We start from the raw sequence: 21,489 nt of genomic DNA, 5'->3' as shown, positions 1-21,489 counted from the left end.
ATTATTATTATTCAAAAATACATGCGAAAATATTATGTGAAAATACATAGAAAAAAATTGTTGTTGTAACACCCTCCTCCGTTGTTATTTTTATTTTTTTTTTTTGTTACGATCATACATTCTCGATAAGATTATTTTTATTTTGCCGACTGACCGACCGTAAGTTACTATCAACTTCACCTGTATTTTTGGAATTGCCTTGTAAAAATTTTAAAGGAAGATTATTGTTATTTAATATCCAGTTTTAATCATTTTGCAATTAAAAATTAATATTTTCAGAATAAATAAACAAGGATGGATGTAGATGGTGCAGAACAGCCGAGAAAGAAAAGGGATGGAAAGAAAGGTAAAAAGTCAAAGAGGAGAACCGCTGATGATGATGATAACAACAACAATAATGAAGAAAATGAAGATGAAATTGTTAACCAGGTAAAAACAAAAAAATAGAGGAATTATTTTGCTGGATCTTTAATTTCTATTTTGATGAAGAAATTTCTGTATCCAATTATAAAATTGATCCCATGTTTGCACAAAAACAACAATTTTTATTTCTAACCTAAAAACATCACGAATGTTACTAGTGTGTGAAATAGCAAATTTTAAACACAAATTTCTCCATAGAGATATTCCTATGTCTTAAGTCATCTTAGTTTTGTGAAGACGATGAAATCCATTCATATGACAGTAGTGCATCCAGTAGTTAGAAGAAGTCTTTATTTGTGTAGCCTTATTTGATAATATGTTGCCCTACATAAGATCAATAGTCCTAGTAGATTGTATTTAATTTTATTAGTATTAGCAATCTTGTTATATATGTTGCTAGGTTTTACTACTGTGTGTAACCTCATGATTATTTTTACAATATGTGTGATGTTCTGAGTACTAACTTATTTGTATAATAGGCTGGCATTGGTAAGCTTACGCATTGTGAGTTTTCAGGGTATTGCAACTTCAAACCAAACATCTTCTAGAGATAAAGTTTTTTATGAACATTGGAAAACAACATGAGAAATTTCAATTAATAAAGCTTATGATAAGTTGTTTTATTTGCAGGCAATGTGTATTCATAATTTTTTTCTAAAGAAAGAATGATTTGACTACCGAAATTTGACTACCTAAAAGTGTGGTTTTAGATTCCCTTCCTCAGAATATACCCAGAAGCAAGGTTTTAGTTCATTTAGCTGTAATTCATGTTGCTAAAAAAATTAATTTTAAATGTTGATTTACCAAAATTTAAAGGCCTGACCACTTGTTTCTTGTGGAATTGTTTTAATTTTTTTAATGTTAATATATTCAGAGTGCTTCAAAGACAGATGAGGAGAAATCAGAAAGTGATCGAAAAAAGCGTAAAAAGAAAGGACGTTCCAAAGATAGAGAAAAAAAGAAAAAGGAAAAAGTTGATAGCGTTGAAAATGTTGCATTCGAAAACGATTCTTTAGTCCAGGTTGGTCTATAAATATTAATAAATGTTGTGCGAAAACTAAGTTCATTTAACTACTTTAATTAGAGAAAAGGTGACAGTAGAAGTCTTCAGTTTTTTACAAATTTTTGCCCTTTTTATGAAAATTAACCCAAAAGTAATTGGGAAAATGATAGAATTAATTGATATGAATTTTCTGAAATGCTGATACTCAAAAAATAAACCCAGTGAGTTTTACTGTTATACTTTTTTTTAATAGTTTTACTATTATTAGTGTTACTATTATTACCCTTTACCCTAAAATTGTAAAACAATGGGCACTTATTTATCACTGTATTGGTTATAGACTGAGATACACTTTTCTACGTTTTATTGAATTTTTTAAAGATTTTGTTCAAAAGTAGAACATAAAACAACTAACAATCTGATTTATAACATCTTGTTATTCTTCTTCCTTCATTTTCTTGGAAAGTGCCTCACGATCACGATTTATAAAAAAGTTCTTTCTCATGTCCATCGATTTGATTTTTAAAGTGAGATTGATTAGGTTTGCAGCCTAAGTCCAACTTGAAATTTTTTAAGTACTCATTGTACATAATTAGGTTCCATATGATAGAATTTCAAATGTTTTCAAATGTTTTAAAACAAAATGCAACAATACTGAAAGGTTTTGTGTGATGATATTTAAATTATTTTATATATATATATACATATATTTCAAAATTTTATAAAAGTTAAATTAACTGCACCTTGGAAATAATATTTGGAAAATTGTCATTTTTATGGTCTTTCTTAAAATAGACAACCTGATTACTTGACTAGTTCTCTGCAGCAAGTAGGCTGCAATTATTGTGTCGTAGGTCAATTAGCAATGTCACAAATGTGCTAGCTGCACTTTCTAAATTGTCTGCATTATGGTACAGTCAGTTTTATAGCCTGTAAGGGTGCAAAAAATAGAGAAATTGGGGTACTGCACCAAAAATTAGTACTGGCTAAGCTTTTAAATCTAAACTAATAACCTAAAATATAAACTCCTAACTCTCTTATGAATATTGACAAGTAAGTTTTGACTAGCTCAGAGTGTATGTTCTTAAATAAAGAAATGACATTTTTAATTGCTTGTGATTCGATCTTTGAAGCTCATTCCTTTTTCCTTTATTATGTTTAGAGCTGTAGTCACTGTGCAAGTCAGACTTGCTGACTCAGCATAATGTAAAACCTTAATTTATAAAGAAAAGTCTTAAGAACCTCTTACAAAATTATGCAAATAACCTCCTTAAAAACTGTGAATCCATGAACTGTTTGCTTTAATGTAAATAATGTTTAAATATGTTGATGATGAGGAATATTTCTCAGTTTTATATTAAACTTTTATGCATAGGAGGAACCTAAGCAGGAAACATCAATCAATTTGGAAGACGAATCAGGTAAAAGTTGTAAAGTTCTTAAATTTAATTATAATTTAGGTAAATCTATAAATTTTATAGTCTTTATACAAGAAAAAACAGCCATATTTTGTTTAAAATGGTTGTCAAATTGACAATTTGTTCTAAAAATGCACGAAATAAGTGCTAAGCTATGTCCCAAATATATATGATGGGTGAGCTCCTTAGCTGAAAACTGCTATTAAAAACACTACAATGTTTCACTTCTAGCACGACCATCAATAGAAAAAAGATCTTCATCCTTAAAGGAAATTGTTGTAGAAAGTCCAAGAGCTCAGTCACCTGATGTAAGTCAAATCGCCATAATCTTTAATATAATCATTATTAAAATTGTCATGATCATTATATCTATATATATTGACATGCTTGCCTGGTCATGTATTTTAAAACTTTGTACAATTTTTATGTTTACCTGTTTTTATTTGCATCAAATGTATTTTTAACTTTGTTCTGAAGTATTTTTGGGAAGCACCAAGCCATGTACACATTTACATTTATTTAAGTACTGGGTTGTTATTATTACTAAAACTTGCTTATATTTTAATTGGTGGTTTGGAGTTTCTTTAACATTGTATGCATCAATGAACATTTGTTTTTATTGGCTTTATTAGAAAAAACTATAATACATCAAGTATTTTTAAGTACATTAAGTAGTAGCTTCTTTTGTACATAAAAAAACAACAACAAAATTCGGAAAACGTAGCATTATTAACTAGTTGTAAGATTTTCATTTTATTTTGTTTTTTAAACTAATTTGTTTGTTTTGTAAACCTATCTGATTGTTTATAGTTTATAAAGAACAACATTCTGACTCAGCCAAAGTCTAATTGCGTACAACATGACCAGACATTTGGGGGATTTTTAATGAACAAAGAGAAATTTGATAAAATGTAGCAAATAACATGACACTCGGGTACATTCACCAGAAAATTTATACTATATAATTTTTCTCAGTTCTTATTTCTTATGCTGTAATTCTTCATTTCGTATACCAGCATTCATGACAGAAGAGCCAACAGTAAGATTTCAAAAAAAAAGGCAAAATATTGTAAACAAAGGAATTCTATATGGTGTAAACTTTACTATGATGAGTATCAAGTATTTTATTAACTGATTCCGTGTTCATAATTTACATTACCCAAAACATTGGAAAAATATCACCCAGTAAAATGAGGAATCTACACCAGTTGAACTTAATAGAAATACTAAAAGTTTGCAGGACAAAGGCTTATTTTTTCTAAAACTGCCCAAAAAGAGGATTCTTAATCAATACAAAAAAATTAACCTGATTTATTCAGGTTTTGGGTTTAAATTGAAAGGGAAAAATGCACTAAGATGTGTACTTTCTCAGCCAAAATAGTGTTAGTGTATTTTAGATCAGTCTGCAAATTTATATGTAAGACCTAGAACACCTAATTTACACATACAGTTCAAACTACATCTGAGCCTATTTTAGTTTTAAAAGTTATCTGCTAATCTGCCTTAAATGTTCTATACTTTCTATTGTCTGTTAATTTGAATATTTTTTTCTTTTCGTCTGACAGTTCTCTATATCCATTTTTTTACACAAAGAAATTCAACATGTAATTTTAACCTTGGTTAAAAAGTTCATTTGTTACATTCTGGTGCGTCTCTGATTTTTTATCTTCTAAACCATCTTTGTTTTTTATTAAGGTTGCTATTGATATTCCTGATTCACCACGAAAAATCATAGAAGAGCCAGAATTTCAAAAAGGTAAAGTTACTGGCATTTTCCTCAATTTTATCCCTTTTTTGAATGATACATAGGAATAAAATCAGAATACTTGTAGTACACTCTTTTTTCTTTAACTTCACAATGTATTTTGAGCCCAGCCACAGTTTGCTTACATTTTTTTGCTAACAGTATGCTTGTGCTCATTTTTCCACATGCACATGTGTTCTAGTAAACACATGTGCGTGGTAGTAGAACTTCATCTTAGTTAAATTGACTGAAGCAATCATATGATGAAATTTAAGATTTTTTAGGGAAAAAAACATGTTCAATAAACAATGTTTGCATTTTTCTTCAGCTATAGAATGTGCCTTTGTTATGCTTAAATTGTAAGGAATCTCAGCTTAGATATGCTTGTAAACGTTATGCTTACTAAGAAACTAGAGGTTTTTTTCTGGTCAAGTTAAATTAGTACATTGTAAAAAATAGTTTGTTGTAATGTTGGTGTAAGAAGAATTGACAATCTGAGATATGCTGCATTTTGTATCGCTGTACATAATTTAGATAATGACAATACTGAAGCAATCGGTATGGAAGAGCAACAACAGCAACAACCAGAGTATGCAGAAAGGCCAAGTTCTGCTCAAAGAACTGGAACTCCTGAAAGGCCAAGTTCTGCTCCAAAAAGCAGCACTCTTGAGAGACCAAGTTCTGCTCAGAGAGCAGGCACTCCTGAGAGACCAAGTTCTGCTCAAAGAATAGGCACTCCTGAAAGACCAAGTTCTGCTCAGAGAACAGGCACTCCCGATAGAACAAGTTCTGCTCAAAGAACTGGCACTCCTACAAGACCAAGTTCTGCTGAGAGAAAAGTCACTCCTGAGAGACCAAATTCTGCACATAGAACAGGGACTCCTGAGAGACCAAGTTCTGCTCAAAGAACTGACACTCCTGTGAGACCAAGTTCTGCTGAGATAAAAGGCACTCCTGAAAAACCAAGTTCTGGTCAAAGAAATAGTATTTCGGAAAGACCAAGTTTTGCTCAAAGAAATAGTACCTCAGAAAGACCAAGTTCTGCTCAAAGAACTGGCACTCCTGAAAGACCAAGTTCTGCTCAAAGAAATAGTGTTTCGGAAAGACCAAGTTCCGGTCAAAGAACCAGTATTTCGGAAAGGCCAAATTCTGCTCAAGTACTAGACACTCCTCAAAGACCAAGTTCTGCTCAAAGAACTGGCACTCCTGAAAGACCAAGTTCTGCGCAAAGAAATGGTATATTAGAAAGACCAACTTCTGCACAAAGAACTGGCACTCCTGAGAGACCAAGTTCTGCGCAAAGAAATAGTGTTTCGGAAAGACCAAGTTCTGCAATTAGGTCTGGCACTCCAGAGAGGCCAGGTTCAGCTCAACAGAAAGACGTATTTGAAAGACCTAATTCGGCTGAAAGATCAAAATCGCCTGAGAAAGAGGAAATCGTATATACTGAGAATGTGAAAGAAGTTGTAGTAGCAAATAAAGAGAGCAGTGAACTGTTAGCAATTCAGGAAAGTGAATTAGAGGCAAGTGAGAATATCGAGAGAAGTGCCGAGACGGATGAAGAAGTAAGCAAATTAAATTCTACTTCGTTTATAAAAAGCTTCATGTTTGAAAAGTAAAGAAACCCTAGATAAGAAATGTTTGGAGGATATTATACAAATTATTTCAATTTAACTTGAGTATGAGTATGCTGAAGACGTCTTTTTTACGAGAATATTATTCCAGCAACAATTTTAAAGCTTGTTAAAAGAAAAAAAAAAAGATGTAAAGTGCAATTTCTATTCAATCTTGCAATTCAAAGAACTTTAAAGTTGAGAGTAAGCAGTATTGACTTTTAAATTTTAAACAGGTACGTCAAAGAAACTTAGAGCCTAACTCACAAGAAGATGCAACTATTGAAGGCCAAGACATGCAACCACCGGACACTGGTAATTTTTCAGAAATTATTTTTTGGTAGTAGATTTGATTACTAATGTTTTGTTGTTTCTACGTTTCATTTGATTAAATATTGTTTCATGTTTGTGTATGAAACAAATCAGTTAAATGGTTTTTGTATATATAATTTTTTTTTTCGTTAGAGTCAAAAGAATCTCAAGTTATAAATCCTCCAGAGGAAGGAGACCTTCCATGGGCAATGTACACTAAGATGAAGAATCGTAATGAGGAGGAGGTTGAAAAACAAAAGAGTGCAGAAGATGAAATGGCTGAACAATCTGAATCAGACGATGACCAGAAATATGGTGAGGAACAAAGTATTTTTATCTGCTGACACTGGGGTGTGATGTTGTCAAGCGCTAGATAAAAATTTTAGAAAAGAAAATTCTTTTGTCAAAGTCGGACTTTTATATTTTTCCTTTGTAATAATTTTAGGTTCTTTTGAATTAATAAAAAACGCTTTTTTTAATAGTAAATCAACATCATACATTTTCAAAGTGTCATAACATTCTTTGAATTGATTTTCCACTGGTGTTATGCTTTCCTTTCCTTTAAACCGGCTTAGTAACTGAGTAACAAAATGGGCATCACAAACAAGTAATTTTAAAACTACTTCACTTCTAACAGTCAGAGCATTTAATCACTTAACACTCAAAACTTTCAATTACTTAACCCTGTGTTGTAATGTCATCATTTCAACCTCGATTTTCTTTATCTTCATTTCCAACTTCCTTTTCAATTTTTAAAAATGCAATTCTATAATAGTCCCAACTAATCATACGATGATTTATACATATAAAACTCCATTAACAAACAAATGAGTAGCTTGAGAAATAAGGTAGGCCCAACAGTATTAGTAAAAAACACCTACAATTAATTCATCATTTGACGGCTTTTTACAATTTTACAATAGAACATGCACAAACAAAATTTTTAAAAAGTTTGGATCCAAAGTTTGGACCCTTAAAATTCATTGTCTTTCAAATATTAAAACAGAAATGTAAAAAAGAAGCATGCTTTGAAATGCTTTTGCAGGCGTCTTTTCATGCACTTAACATCTATGCATTGAAACCATTGTAAGCATTATCAGACATACTGGTTGAGTTCACTAGTTGATTTTTATCATTTTCTTATTACCTAATTTCGTAAATTTTCACACGCCGTGAATTTTCATACATAACAGCTTTGCAAAACTACCGTTTTTTCTCCAATAAACGTCCCTTTCTTATCAATGCCCTTTTTAATAACGCGCAAAGCGCATATTGAAGAAAATACCATAATATTCGCAAAGTAGGTCCATTTCCTAACCTGTCCCAGTCTTTTCTAAACTTTTTTAAAAAATTAATTCACATCCGAAATATATTTATTTATAGTTCCACCTACAAATGAAGATTTACCTGATTTGTATGAAGTAATGGGCTCACTGGATACGGATGAGATTCAGTTAAATTTAAAGACTTCCCCACCCTCCATCATGGAATCCGATCAACAGAAAATACATCAGAAACAAGTGCTGGAGTTAAAACAAGGCTTGGCAGAGGAAGAAATTAAAGTTTATCTAGATGAGTTTGAAAAACAAGTGGAACAAGAAATATTGATGATTGGGAATATCTCATTGGAAGATGTACAGGTAATCTGCATGCTACACTGTTAGAACATGTTTTTCCTATGAACGCTTGCAAGTTGTCATGTCATTACCATATTTCAAAACATTTTTTCTTGCAGTCTAAATGTTGTCATAGTCCTGTGTACACTCAAATTACATTTAATAAAATACGATATTTGTTCTACCATTCCCACTTTCTTGATAATACGGCCTTTGCAGTAGTCTCTCTATTTTTGTCATCTCTCTGTTGAAAAAAAATTTTCATCTCTAGTGAGCATTTTTTATCTTGACATCCTTGCTAAAAATTTTGGACAGCAAAAAAATGCAGTATTATAATAGACTAGCTATATTCCTCATTAAATATTAAAATAGTTAAGTTTTTTGAGCACTTAATACGCTGGTAACGAGCTTCCACTTCAAATCCTACTGTATACAAGTGCAACAATATTTTTTGAATGCTTAAATTTTTTTATTGTTTTTAACACAAATAAGAAATAGAAATGCACATTTTTAAAAGCAACCAACAAGCAAAATTTAGTGTTCAGATTTGTACTTTAGGAACTATAAAAAAATAAAAAGGATATTTAGTAAAGAAAAAAGAAAAATTTAAAAGTTGCTCAAAAAAAAAACTTATTGTGAGCAATTTTCAGCAACTTATAGTGGTAAAATTATTGAAAAATTAGCATCCTTGAGTGCAATGCTTATCACACTGCATAAAAATATATACCAAACATTTCTTAATGTCCATATAGTAGATTCTGGAAGAGTGCTACAATCAATAAGGAAATTTTGGAGTAAAAATACCTTTCTGTATCTTCTGTCTTTTTTTCTGGATTTGTCCGATTATTTTATGTTGTTTTAGGAGGCAAACAAAAATCCTATTAACTTCTCCAGCTATTTAGTATTTCTAGCATGAAGCCTGTGGCTTTCCAATGAAAATAAATAAACCTGGGAAAACAAATCAGCTATTTTCTCTATGAAATGTTATTATTTTAAAGATTGCAACATTATAGATGTTGTTGCCAAACATGAAAGAGAATATGCAAACTTTCATATATTTTTTTGTTTGCGTGCACAAGTAGTTTGTTTTGGTTGTAAACACATGGCACTGAAACTAAAGAGGTTGTGCGTAAAAATATACACTATAGATTGATTTGGTTATTGTTCTTATGAAGAGGATATGATGAGGGTACTAATGTACTCCTTAAATGGGATTCTTACTGACAACCTTGCTCAAATGAAAAATAGTTGTAACCTACCATAACTGCAGGTATTTAGAAAGTTACAGAATATTTTTTCAATCCTGTTAGGTTAAGAAGTTATATGCAGTTTGGTTTCTGTTCATAACACATATCTTGTTTTTCCTATTTTCTTGGTTATTTATGAAAACTTGTGTGGTGTCTTGTTATTTTTAGACAGACTGTCTCATTTTTTTGTTTTTTGTTTCGCAGGATGAAGAACGACGGTTGCGAGAAGAGCATATTTCGTTTCAACAACAGCAAGCGAAGGTTCAACGTCAAAGACAGCAGGAGATCTTGCAAGCTATGGAGCGTGCTAAGAAATATGTCATGAGCAAGTATAAGGAGAAATATAGAGAACTGAGAATGAGAGAGGTAAAAAAAATTGTTTGATGGAAAATATTTTACTTAACATTTTGAGGGTAAGAACTTTCTCTCAACTTAAAAAATATTATTTATCTGCATGAAACCCAAAACACACAGTTTTTAAGTTGAGTAGAACACACTGCGAGGACATTGTAAACACACGTGACCATTCAAAAAGCTCACGTAACCATTCGTTAAGCTGAAGATGCATTGAGCGTGAAATTCCTTTATTTTTATATACCAAGCCAATACATCCTACTTCCATGTACTAAATCTCTATAATAATAGCCGTCGTCTGTCTGTCTCTGCGCGGACCCCCCGCTAAGTTAGAAAATCATGTTACGGAATCATGAATATCAAATGCGATGTATTTTTATCCACTTTGTTGCGACGGGTAAATATAAAGGACGGGCGAACCCGTGGATTTTTTCACGGGCAACGACTAGTAACTTAAAATTGACTTGATATTCCTCAGTGATGTGAATTGCCCTAAATCTTAAAAATGGTTGGATGGTCTTTTAATGTTAACATTATTTGCGTTGCCGGTGAGAAAATATAAAATTGAAAAGTTTTGATAACAACTCGGTTCAAAAGTTATTTTGTTTTTAGGTTTTCTATGTATTTTTTTTCTTTTTAATATAGTGTATACTTAAACAGCTTTGACGTTTCGAAAGTTCATTTCTTCTATTTTAATTCTTCATCTTTGGGCTTTTTTAAAAAAAAAATCAAAATAAATCAATAAATTATTAACTGTTTTATTGTGTTTATTTCGCGTCATATTTTTTTCTTCTTTTTTCTTTTTTTATTCCTATGTATTCTATATACTTTAGTTGGTCAAATCAGATGAATTGATAAATAGTTTGAAAAAAATTGTTTTTCTTTCTTTATAGGAGCATTTGATGCAAAGAGATCGAACATATAAAGATGAAATCCATCGAGCTTTTCGCCGTTCTGAGAGTCAGTTAAGAAAAGCTCTGAAAAGAAGGAAAGCTGAAGTGAAGGTCTGTTGTGATTTTTACTTTGTTTTCGTGCCAGCGTTAGTTGTCTCTTGAACGTATCGTGTCAATTCTGTAATGTTTGAGAGGGTGGATTTTATTTAATTTAGTTAGCAAAAATAAGTGCAAATTTAATATTTATTTTTTTATAATTTTCTAGCGTTCTAAATTCTCCAAAATAATTCATTAACCACTTGAATGTGATTTATTTTTGTTACACGGGATTTTTTTTTTAAAAAAAACGAACGCTTTCTTCCATTTACTTTGCGGCAGACACAGGTGTTTAAATGAATGCGTAGGCTCGTCTTAGTAGTTTATTTCACCTCCCTCGACTTTCGCTCATGACGGTTTTAATTTGGCCAACCGTGGTCAAATTGTCTCAAACGCAATCCAGATGGTCTGACATGTATTATTTGTACGTTAGACCATGTATGGAGATTTGATCTTTGCTGATGGGCAGTACGGAGGAAGTAAGGGCCATCGATGGAAAATCGATTGGAATCGAGCGCCCCAGCCGATACAGATACGATTAAAGTGTTTACGAGGTGTGAAAGATAAACTGCCAGGTATGTTGATGAGGTGCTCACGTAAGTTTGTTGACATTTTTAACGCTGTCTGTCGTGAACACTATTCTTCTGTTGAAAGGTGAATTTACACTTCATTCGCCGTATTCGCAATAACACGACCATGCGTTTGCAGATGTGAAATGCGTACTTTTAGCATACTACGTAGTTTGCTGTCATTCTCTTGCATTTGTCGCAGACGTTAGGTCAGGTTTAGCAACCACAGGTAATGGGAATTTATTAACCAATTCGGTTTCCAATTACGATATTTGGAAGCGATTTTTAATGTTTACAATACATCTAAATTTTACCTTCTCAGCGGCAATATTTGATGTAAACATTGAATGAACATTATCAGTGGAGCATAGCAAATCTTTTAATAAGGACTGACGAAATTTCCTCTGGGAAAAAAGATTAGACGTACTCAGGTCTCTTTGTCAAAATTTTTAGCAACAGCAGAAGCTAAAAATTTGATTTGTTTGAAAACCCATCTTTGTCTTATCTTTGGTTTTTCGTAAAGTTTATTTTTGCGCGCCAGTGTGAATTGCATCTATATTAAAATAGTCGACTTTCTAAAAATGGTAGATGTAAGTAGCGTGGAGCAAATTGCACTTGGATTTTCCCGACGGGTGACTTGCTATGAATCTAAAATAGTTTTTTTGACATTTGCAGGAGAGTAGGCTACGGCGAATGAGTGTGAACCTAACTGAATAATCTGTAGATAACGTAATTTTTTCAGACTGCTGAATTTAAAGAAAGGGTAACGCTAGTCAAGTTCTGTTTCAAGTGAAAATGTGCTGAAATAAGTTTGTGTTTACTTAGGGAGTCGATATGTACTCATGGTATCGCTATACAACCGGTTAGGTGGAAACGTCATGAAATGGTCTAATTTGAAAGGACAGCAATGGGGAGGGGCCACGTTACCAATATATCATGCCGGAGAATTTTTCAACATTGAACTAAAGGTATACCGTTTTGTATTTCTTGTGTTAGAACTTCAGCTGTAGAACGGTATTTATTGCTGACTTTGAGACCCTCCTCGGCTACAAGTAGATGTAAACTTGTTTTTTTCGTTCTTTTAGATAGTCTTATTTTTTTATCTACGAAGTTTTGAAAGCAGTAGTATAATTTTTCCCTGCTACTCATTAATTCATGCCACGCCTGAATAAATTTATGAGCACCGGTATAGTTAGAAAAACTTTAAAAATATCATTTTGCATTGTCCTTCTCTTGTTTATTTTGTTCAATCTTCTCAGACATGCTTACAAGATATTTCAGCTACTTTGTTATAATTGTAAAAACAACATACGTTGCACGGAGTTGTTGTTGTGCTACATTACTCGTTAATAGAATCTGCTCAAATATCTCCTATGAATATAGACGACGGTAAGGATAGGAACAAGTAGGGAAAAGTCTTCTCTGCCAGGAACTCTGCGTGCACAAACACTTGAGATGTTCTTCTGATGTACATAATAAATCAGTAAATCCAGCGCCATTATTTTGACAGTCTATTTGTCGTTTAGATCGACCAAAGCGTGTTTACAGTGTGTCCATCACGTCCGGATATTCGTCCGGGTATGGTGCTCATCTTCGAGCTGTTCATACTTCGTGGTTCCGTTACACCAACCGATAAAGTTGTTGGGTGGGGATGTTTCCCCATCTGTGATGCGGAATTCAACGTCGTAGAGGGAAAGTACGTATAAAAAGATTCTTATAAGAACAACTCTAGAATTTAAAAATGTATGCCAAAAGCTTACTCGACGTTGAAATTTTGCCCCACCACCAAGAACAATTTTTTTGAGAACCGGTTTTTTCGAGTCATCTGCTAAGAAAAAGAACAGCTCATTCTTCAAGGACGAAACATATGATATCTTGAGTTAGGAAGTTTTTTTTCGTTGAGAAAAAGAATCTACCACTCATATCATATTTTATGTTCGGCTGTCTGTTTGTTTAGGTACAAAACGCCTATGCTGCGTGGAGATATGGACCCAGGTATCGATAAATTTGAAATCATCGAAAAACTAATGGCTGAAGATCTTGAGAACTGGCTTTGCAATTTTTACTTCGAAATTATAAAGCTACCAAGGTATCTTTACATAATTTTTTAAACACATAAATAAATTTCTTGTTTAGGAATGTTATCTTGCAACTTGTACTGCATTGTTTTCTTTCCTGCAAAAAGCAGGCCTCTTTAAACATTCTTTGTCCAAGGTAGTAGAGCAAAAAACAATCGAGATTTTTTGTCTTTTTTCCTTTCCACTCTCCTCTACACAATGTTGTCTTGTAAAACGATAAAGTTACAAATTCAACATGGCGCGATAAATGTGGAAGATCATACTGGTAGTAAGATCATTCTCTTGGCCGAGGTAGTCAAGCAAAGAGCAAAATAGATTCTTTGTCTTTTTTCCTTTCCTCTCTCCTCTACACAATGTTTCTTCTGAAACGCTAAAGTTACAAATTCAACATGGCGCGATAGATGTGGAAGATATAACAGCAAGTGAAATTTTAGTTTTGGTTATTTTGCCGTAGATACATGGCTGGACAGAAGGAGTATGAAGTTGAGTTACAATTCACATCAGGACTTTTAAGTTCTCCTGACCGCACAAAATCAGGCGAAGAAAATATCGACGGCGAAAAAGCCGTGTTTGGTTCCAGATCCGATATTAATTCGCCCGCCTTATCACGCGCGTCATATCGAAGTGGTAGTATATTAAGCTCGCATGTAGGCCCGTTGGACGAGAATGGTAACGTTAACTCAGAGAAAACAGCTATCCCCAACATATTGACCGTTGATACTGGAGAAGAAGCAGGAAGCAGTGGCAGTACTGGTAGCAGACGAAAGGTAGTGATAAGTCATTATCACCAAGCAGTGAAGGCATTTCATTTTTTATTGTCACCAAGTATTCATTAATAGTGGAGGCATTTCTTTTTCTTTTTATAAGCGTAGTACATATGTTTAAGATCTGTTGCGTCTCCCTCGTACGAACTTTTATCAGTCTGGGTAGCAAGTAGAATTATGCCTTCTTTTGGTTATTTGTGATTTTTTTAAATCATAATCTCTTTTTTTGTCAATTCAACTTGTAAAAGCTCTCACCTTTTTCTTAGTCTTCAATGGTTCTTGATTCCGAGGTGCAAATGTTCCGCGCAGAATCTTTATCAGCAAATCTACGGAAACGAAAGAGCTCAGTCGGTCAGGATACTGTAGCTGTGACTGATCCGTTGCTGCGTCCAATGACTAGTGTAGCAGCTTCACGTAAACTGGTGGAAGAGAAAGGTTTGCAGTTATCGGATGATGATGATGATGGGGACTCGAGTGGAACAGATTATGGTGAGCATGATATTTTAGCACTGAAGAAAAACGAAGGCTTTAAACCCGTCAAAGGACAACCAGGAATGTTTTACAAGGTATATAAATCTACTTTTATTGGTTATCTTCTTGATCTGCTTTCTTACTTTTTAAAAACAAGATTTGCGCATTTGCGCACTTTTTGATGAGAATAATTTATTTTTTTACTCGATTTGGTATATGATGGTTTACTGTATTTTCAAGAGAACTATTGTTTGAAATATACTTTTCTCAACTCGACTTTTTTCGATTAATTTTTTGTGCTTTTTGTTGTAAATTTTTTTGTTACTTCATAGATACATAACAACACTCCGTCTGATGTCTATGCTAAGAAAATATATACCATGATGCCCAAAACGGCTCTATTATCCAAACAAAAGCGAAAGAAGAAACTCACTCATTTAGAAGAGCTGGATACACATTCGTTTCCTGTTAAGTAGGTCAATCTTTCAGCTTTTTGAGTTATGATTTAACTAATATATATATGACAGACAGAAAAAAATGTTTAATTAATTTTCGCAGCTCTGTTAAAACCGAAGTTAAGATTTTACTTTTTTGTGGTCACCATTTCGAACAAAGAAAATTTTTTTTACATTAATTCAGCCATGAACTATTTTCAACTCGAATACAAAATCAATTTTAATCGAATGTTCATTGTGAGTCCAGTATAGCATTTTTGTAACTCGTATAGAGAAGCGATTAGGAAATAACAGCGAATAAAATTCTCAATTGATCAGGAACTTGGCCTGTGGATAAGGTTAGTGTACCTATTCAACGAAGTCTAGAAAACCACCTTTACCCTTAAACCAGATTTGCAAGTATATTCGCACAGTTGATCGACGTACAAAAGATTTGAGATGGTTCAGTACGAAGACTGTTTCCCTTTCTCCATTACAGCGTTACAGAATTCCTTATACTTTAGTTGTTTGTGCCAACCCTGCTGCTTTTGTTTTAGATCTCCGTGGTCAAACAAAGGTCACATTCAACATAAAGGAACAAAGAAGGTGCAATACATGGGACGTATGTTACTATCTGAGCTTGGTATTTCACAAGTAAAAAGTCGAGAGTTTTGGGCGATGATATTGATGTTGTTAATAACCTACTGGATGCGATTGTACTGTCATTATATTGGTCAGTGGATGGCGTTGCTGGGATTTCTTATCCCTCTCAACAAGTGAGTGTACAATGACTGTCTTCCATGCTATATACTCCATTGTTGGTGTCTTTTTTTTTATGCTAGCTTCGTACCTCAAATTTATACTTGCTAATCTTCTGCTTTTGTTTCAGGTTTGAGTTTCTACCCTACACAGTGAATTTGAATTATCAAAACACGCTACTACGCACGCGTGAAGAGATCGCTTTGATTGTGATTGGTCCGTTTACAAACATTATATTGTTCTTAATGATGGTCGTTATATCAGCTTTTATCCAGTTTTTATTCGGAAGATTCTCAAACATCTTTTCACGGTTTATTATCGCGTTTGGAATTCATTGTTTACTCGACCCGATCTGGATTCTAATTACAGATAGTGCATTAGAAAGGTTTGTGCTATTTAAGGATTGGGACTGGTATGGACACAGGGGGGGGGGGGCAGTTACATAAGACACAAGGAAAACTGGACTGCCTGGGGGAACTGTGTTAAGGTTTGATTAAATTGTAACGAGTGTTAAACCGAATGCAAGGATTAATCTTTTTTAAATAAAGCACTTATTTTTTTTATTTATGTAAGACTCAGAGAAATAAAATAACATTTTGGATTTGTGACATGATATTATAAAAGACTTAGCGTTAACTGCTGTCTTTGTAAAAGTTTTAATGTATAAGTTAGATGGACATTAGCATTGTCTTCTCATTGTGTCACACGCAAGGACATTGAGAAGACAATGATTGACTCGTAACAGCGGTAATGATATACTGTGGACCGAACCACTGTCCATATGATTACGAAGCGACTGCGCTAATCTATCCTTATAGTTTCCTGAACAAAAAACTGACTCTGTGTAAAACCAGCAGGCGGTGGACAAGAAATCAATAATGGTACGAAGTAGAAAATGTATAGAGTTTATGTGTCCTTTGTTATTTAGATTTCGTAATCGCGGTGGTGACTTTCCAATTGGAGATGCGTTCAAACTTTACTGGCATTTTAGTCGTTACTATAACAACGATAACGTCACTTTATTCGTCAGTATAGCATTGACGGTTTTCCTATACACCGTCACCATGTTTTCCGCATGCACCATTTTGTATATGTATTTTTTGCGTATCCATAACAACGGTCGATTGATGGATGTCTATTGGAGGTATGCTTTGTTTGTTTGTGTTTATTCGTTTATTTGTTTTTGTATTGTTTGTTCATTGGTTTATTTGGCATCGCGGAAAAGTACTGACATTGTCGTAAATCTTCGATACTGAATCGCACGGTAATCGTGATGTTTACTCAGTTATCTCTTGTGATCAGGGTCTTATTCATTGGACATTTAGATTACACGGAAAACATGGTGATTTTTTCATGGCGTACGATCTCGAGATATCGAATGAAGAGTTAAATTTTGTATGTTCAAAAGCTGAACGGTGGAGGGGCGAAGAAGGAGAGCGAAGAAAAACTGCTGTATATGATTATATCTGGGAGGAAGAGGAGGTAGAAATTGTTATTTTTTTTTCGAAAAGATTCTCCTAGTAGTGTTAAATTGCAAAATTTTGAAGATAGTATCTCCCCAACTTTGCACGAATTTGTACGAAATCTTATTTATTTATATGGCCCGTTAAAATCTACCATGTGATATAATAAGTACGTTCAGGGTTCCCACGCCTCCTAAAAATCCTAAATAATCTTAAACAAATAAAATCCTCTTAAATAATCCTAAAAATCCTAAAATTTCCTGATTTTTTGCAAATGCTGCTAAAAATCTCATAATAAATATTTAATATTTATATTCTGCATCAGTTATCCTATACTAAATTCTCCCAAAATCTTCTAATTTTTTGCATGTTTTTCCCCGCTTTTGAAAAAATCTCCTAAAAAAACTGCTAAAATCTTAAATATCCTAAAACGTTCTATGGTCTTACTTATTCAATTAAAAAAGGAGGTTGTAAGTAAAAATAACAAACATGCTAAAGACAGAACTTTATGATGACGTAATTTTTATCTTATTCAAGATGGCGGATGAAGATTGGGACAATCCGACGGCGGCACATGGTCGCAAGACAGGAGCACGTGAGACGACAACACACGTCTCCATTCACACATTGCATCTTGATGGCTTGAGAGAACTGTACAGACATTTCCTGAAGCTTCCCGATGGTGCTATTGTGGAGGTAATCCGGATTTTCTTTCTTTTGGTGGGGAAGTTTTTTATTACACAATTTCACTGAAGCTATGACAATTTTGGGAAATCATGAGAGAGAAGCATTGCTCAAAATATCTATCGAAATTTAAATTTCCTTGTACACTTTAAGCCTTAAATAGCTTGGTAATCTTTTCTAAGCTGGCTGTGATATTTTAATCCGTTTTAAAGGTATTTGGTGAGATGAATATTCCTGGTATCGACGAAGGTGTAAAACAGGCCCTAATCAAACGTACAACTTTTCAAACGATGACGGGTGACGGAGCAAGAAAACGACGTCCGTCACGAGGTAGTTCGACATCGTCAGTCCCGCGAGACGAACCTGGAAGAAAGAGTTCGGGTTCGTTTTTAGATGTGCCAGCAAGTAGCTCACTTGTTTAATCTATTAGAGTTTGTTTTTTTATAAGTAGCTGGTGTCCACCGTAGCGTAAGTGTTTTGTGTAACAAATGCTACTGATTTTCTGCTGGTGGGAACCAGGGACTCCCCTTTATAAAGGACATTTTTAAAACACACTTTAACAAGATGTGTTTTTATTATATTTGGATAAGCAAGCAACGCCTCATTTACTACTGTGTAAAAAACAAGAGTTACTTTGTCGTTCAAAAAACAAATCAACGGAACATTTCTTGTTTGGTATTTACACTGCAATGTGTTCTTACTTAAATAATATTTGTTGCTTGCTTTTCACAAGATTTTTTATGTTGATGTTTTTAACGTACTTTTATCTTGTATATATTTGAACTATTTGAAAGTTTTGTATTTATAATCAAGACGGCGCTCCATGCACATGCGGGAGTTATTAGAAGATGAAACACGATTTTTTTCACATAATTTCGCAAATATAATTTGTGTGGTGTTGCTATAAATATTTATATATTGATATGTAAATATACTTAATTATGTTGATCATATGTAAATTATTCTGTTTACATAATTTATTTTGTGCTCTATGTAGCCATGTGCACAGTTTTGTTAAAAAGCTTAAAAATCGTTACACATAAGCTCCGCTTCGCATAGCATGACATTGACAATTAAATTTAACATGACGATAAAATATGCAGTTTTTTTTTTAAAAAAAGTCATTCTTATAATATCGAAAGAAGAGAATGTATTTTCTTACTCGCCACATTTTTTACAAATACTGGAGTTTAATTTGCTTCCTGACAAATGATATCATAATATATTCTAATTTATGTCATTTGTATGACGGTATCTGGAATACCTGTGGATCTAAATATTGTTGTTGTTTTTTTATCAAGCTTCTGTGTACTAAATTTAAAAAAACACAGGGGTCTGGTGAAGAGCTTTTAAGAGTCATCACCAGTAGCAACGGTTGATACGTGGTAAACAATTTATTTTCTACTTAACAAGTTCGTGTAATTTTGTCACGAATATTGTGTGAAATGGTAAACAACGTGAGAAGTGCTCATAAGAAATATTTGCTTGTTTTCATGTTGTAAGATGGACGAGAGCTCTTAAGGTAAGCCAACCGTGTGTTCGTGCATGAAATTTTTTATGTTTTTGTCAACCTCGTTCCCAGGGCTTGTTAGACTTTTTATATTCGAATATGAATAAAGAATATAAAAAGCCAAATATAAAAAGCTTAACAAGCCCTTGGGACGAGGTTGTGTTTTGTTATATGAAAATGTTTATTTTTTGGTGCATGAAATTCTTCATGTTTTGGTGGTCTAATATATAGATAGTGGAATAGGCTCATATAACAGCAGCTAGTGAGTTTTTGTTAAAAATTTAGCTATTGCCGAGCGCACGAACGAAGAACACAAAACGAAACGAGTTTCATCTCGGCGTAATGAATAAGCATGCAGATTTTAACGAAGTGTCATTGTTGCATTTTGTAAAAAAAAGCCCCTAAAAAGCAATTTTTATCAGACAAAAATTTAAAGACCATCATTGCCCCGGGAGTCTTCTTTGTGCCGTGTGGCGTTGTGGTTACGGAGTTGCTTCGCAATCACAAGGTCCGCGGTTCGGTTCACAGCGCAGGCATGTTTAGCAAGTGTCTTCCCCACAGCTACGGGTCAACCCATGCCATGTGAGGGAAATTTGGTAGGCAATGCCGGTGTGTACCTAATGTATTCAGAACACAGGACCAACGTTGATAACAGTGTTTCCAACACTGAAGTGGTTATATCCTGAATAAATACGCGGAACAATAGTAGTAAGTATCGAAAGTATGTTATTAAAACTACACGATCTAGAAACATCCGCCATTACTTATGTTAAAAATTTTTTTTAGTTTATCAGAGGGTGTTGGTTTGTTATCTTTAGAATGAAACATGGAAGAAATAAAACAAACATGGTTCATCCTTCTGCTCATTCCGGCATTCTATCTTACACTGGTAGAAAACTGTCCAACGACACAGAAGAATGGAAACTTCAGACTCATATCCACAACGTCACGTGTTACTCCTTTTAAGGAAGTGAAAACGAGTCACAGATTCTCTTGTTATTTAAAGTGCTTATGTCAGCATGATTGTGATTTTGTTTCATTTGAACGCAAAACATGCTCAATGTTTACCGTGAGTGACAAAAACACCGTGACTGAATTTCGTGGTGGACAATCATATTGGATGTTGGTCACGTGAAGAAATTATTGTCCAATTACAATCGTGTTCTTTATTTATACACGTATTTGTTTTTATTAATTACTACACACGCATAACAAAAGTATAATTGTATTCTTTATTATTTTCATATGCAAAATCGAGAAATAACAAACCTCGTCCCCAGTGCTCTTCTACTGCTATGATATTCTGAATGGGCTCTGTAATGGTCACTATTACCCAGACCCGGGTCCCAGGAAATAACTTAAATAAGAACTATCTGCTTTAAGAGTTAGCAGGATAACTAAAAGTACATCTGTTGAGAATAAGGTTTCAGATTCCTTGATAATTCTGTGCAGACCAGCAACACTCACTACTGTGGAGAATAATGGCTAAAATATCCAATGGTAATTTTCTTCTACGGCCTAAATACTCTGAAGGGCTTTGTAATAGTTACTATTATTATCCTGGGCAGCTGCATGCATAGAGCCCTGGGGACGAGTTTGGGAAATAACCTAAATAAAATCTATATGCATTAGTAGTCAGCAGGAAAACAACAGATTCTTTCATAATTTTGTGCAAACCATTAGCGTTGATGATGGTTTTAGAATGGTTAAGAGTAACAGATTGGGTGAAAAATAGCTTTAGTTACCACTGACCATTTACACGTACATATATCGTGTTAACTTTTTACACCCTAATTAAACCTGTTAACACACTAGTGTGAACTTGTGAAATGCAGAATTATTGCATTTCGTAATCGTCTGTTTCGTCGGTAAGTAATTTTATTATTGTCGCAGTTTTTAATCGCCTAAATTTTTTGGCCCGAACTCCAAAAATGATAAAATTTTGTTCAAAATAGCTCGCGAAACTTCGTAACTTTTCCACTGAATCTAATGACATTTTCATCTCCAAAATTCTTTGGGATAAACTTTTTTTCGCCAG

The 21,489-nt window shown here is 33.6% G+C and overlaps 1 protein-coding gene across 2 annotated transcripts; it reads left to right on the top strand.

Moving 5' to 3' along the window:
* The first annotated feature begins 124 nt into the window (after positions 1 to 124).
* On the top strand, positions 125 to 20,730 carry LOC130646936 (uncharacterized). Of its 2 annotated transcripts, none has more exons than XM_057452610.1 (25): positions 125 to 429; positions 1,298 to 1,444; positions 2,802 to 2,847; positions 3,076 to 3,152; positions 4,540 to 4,600; positions 5,123 to 6,153; positions 6,438 to 6,516; positions 6,667 to 6,828; positions 7,897 to 8,153; positions 9,581 to 9,742; positions 10,624 to 10,734; positions 11,153 to 11,294; positions 12,114 to 12,256; positions 12,815 to 12,984; positions 13,246 to 13,377; positions 13,821 to 14,133; positions 14,397 to 14,696; positions 14,934 to 15,073; positions 15,593 to 15,811; positions 15,925 to 16,179; positions 16,723 to 16,938; positions 17,120 to 17,276; positions 17,795 to 17,953; positions 18,154 to 19,463; positions 20,270 to 20,730. In XM_057452610.1, exons 1-24 carry the CDS (start codon positions 295 to 297, stop codon positions 18,361 to 18,363), a joined length of 4,824 nt encoding a protein of 1,607 aa, XP_057308593.1. In that variant the 5' UTR covers positions 125 to 294; the 3' UTR covers positions 18,364 to 19,463; positions 20,270 to 20,730. The 2 variants fall into 2 exon arrangements, with proteins under 2 accessions (XP_057308593.1, XP_057308594.1); XM_057452611.1 differs by having other exon boundaries at positions 20,238 to 20,730.
* The last annotated feature ends 759 nt before the right edge of the window (positions 20,731 to 21,489 follow it).

This window comes from Hydractinia symbiolongicarpus, chromosome 6, assembly GCF_029227915.1.
Source record: "Hydractinia symbiolongicarpus strain clone_291-10 chromosome 6, HSymV2.1, whole genome shotgun sequence".
Taxonomy (NCBI): domain Eukaryota; kingdom Metazoa; phylum Cnidaria; class Hydrozoa; order Anthoathecata; family Hydractiniidae; genus Hydractinia; species Hydractinia symbiolongicarpus.
Note: the sequence above shows the minus strand (reverse complement) of the source record. Positions and strands in the feature narration are given on the sequence as shown.

Excerpts from the sequence above, each read along its gene's own strand:
- LOC130646936 (XM_057452610.1), top strand. The coding sequence starts at position 295 with ATGGATGTAGATGGTGCAGAACAGCCGAGAAAGAAAAGGGATGGAAAG. Across the intron at positions 3,153-4,539 it reads CAAGAGCTCAGTCACCTGAT|GTTGCTATTGATATTCCTGA; the intron begins GTAAGTCAAATC and ends TTTTTTATTAAG. Across the intron at positions 10,735-11,152 it reads GAAGGAAAGCTGAAGTGAAG|ACCATGTATGGAGATTTGAT; the intron begins GTCTGTTGTGAT and ends TTTGTACGTTAG.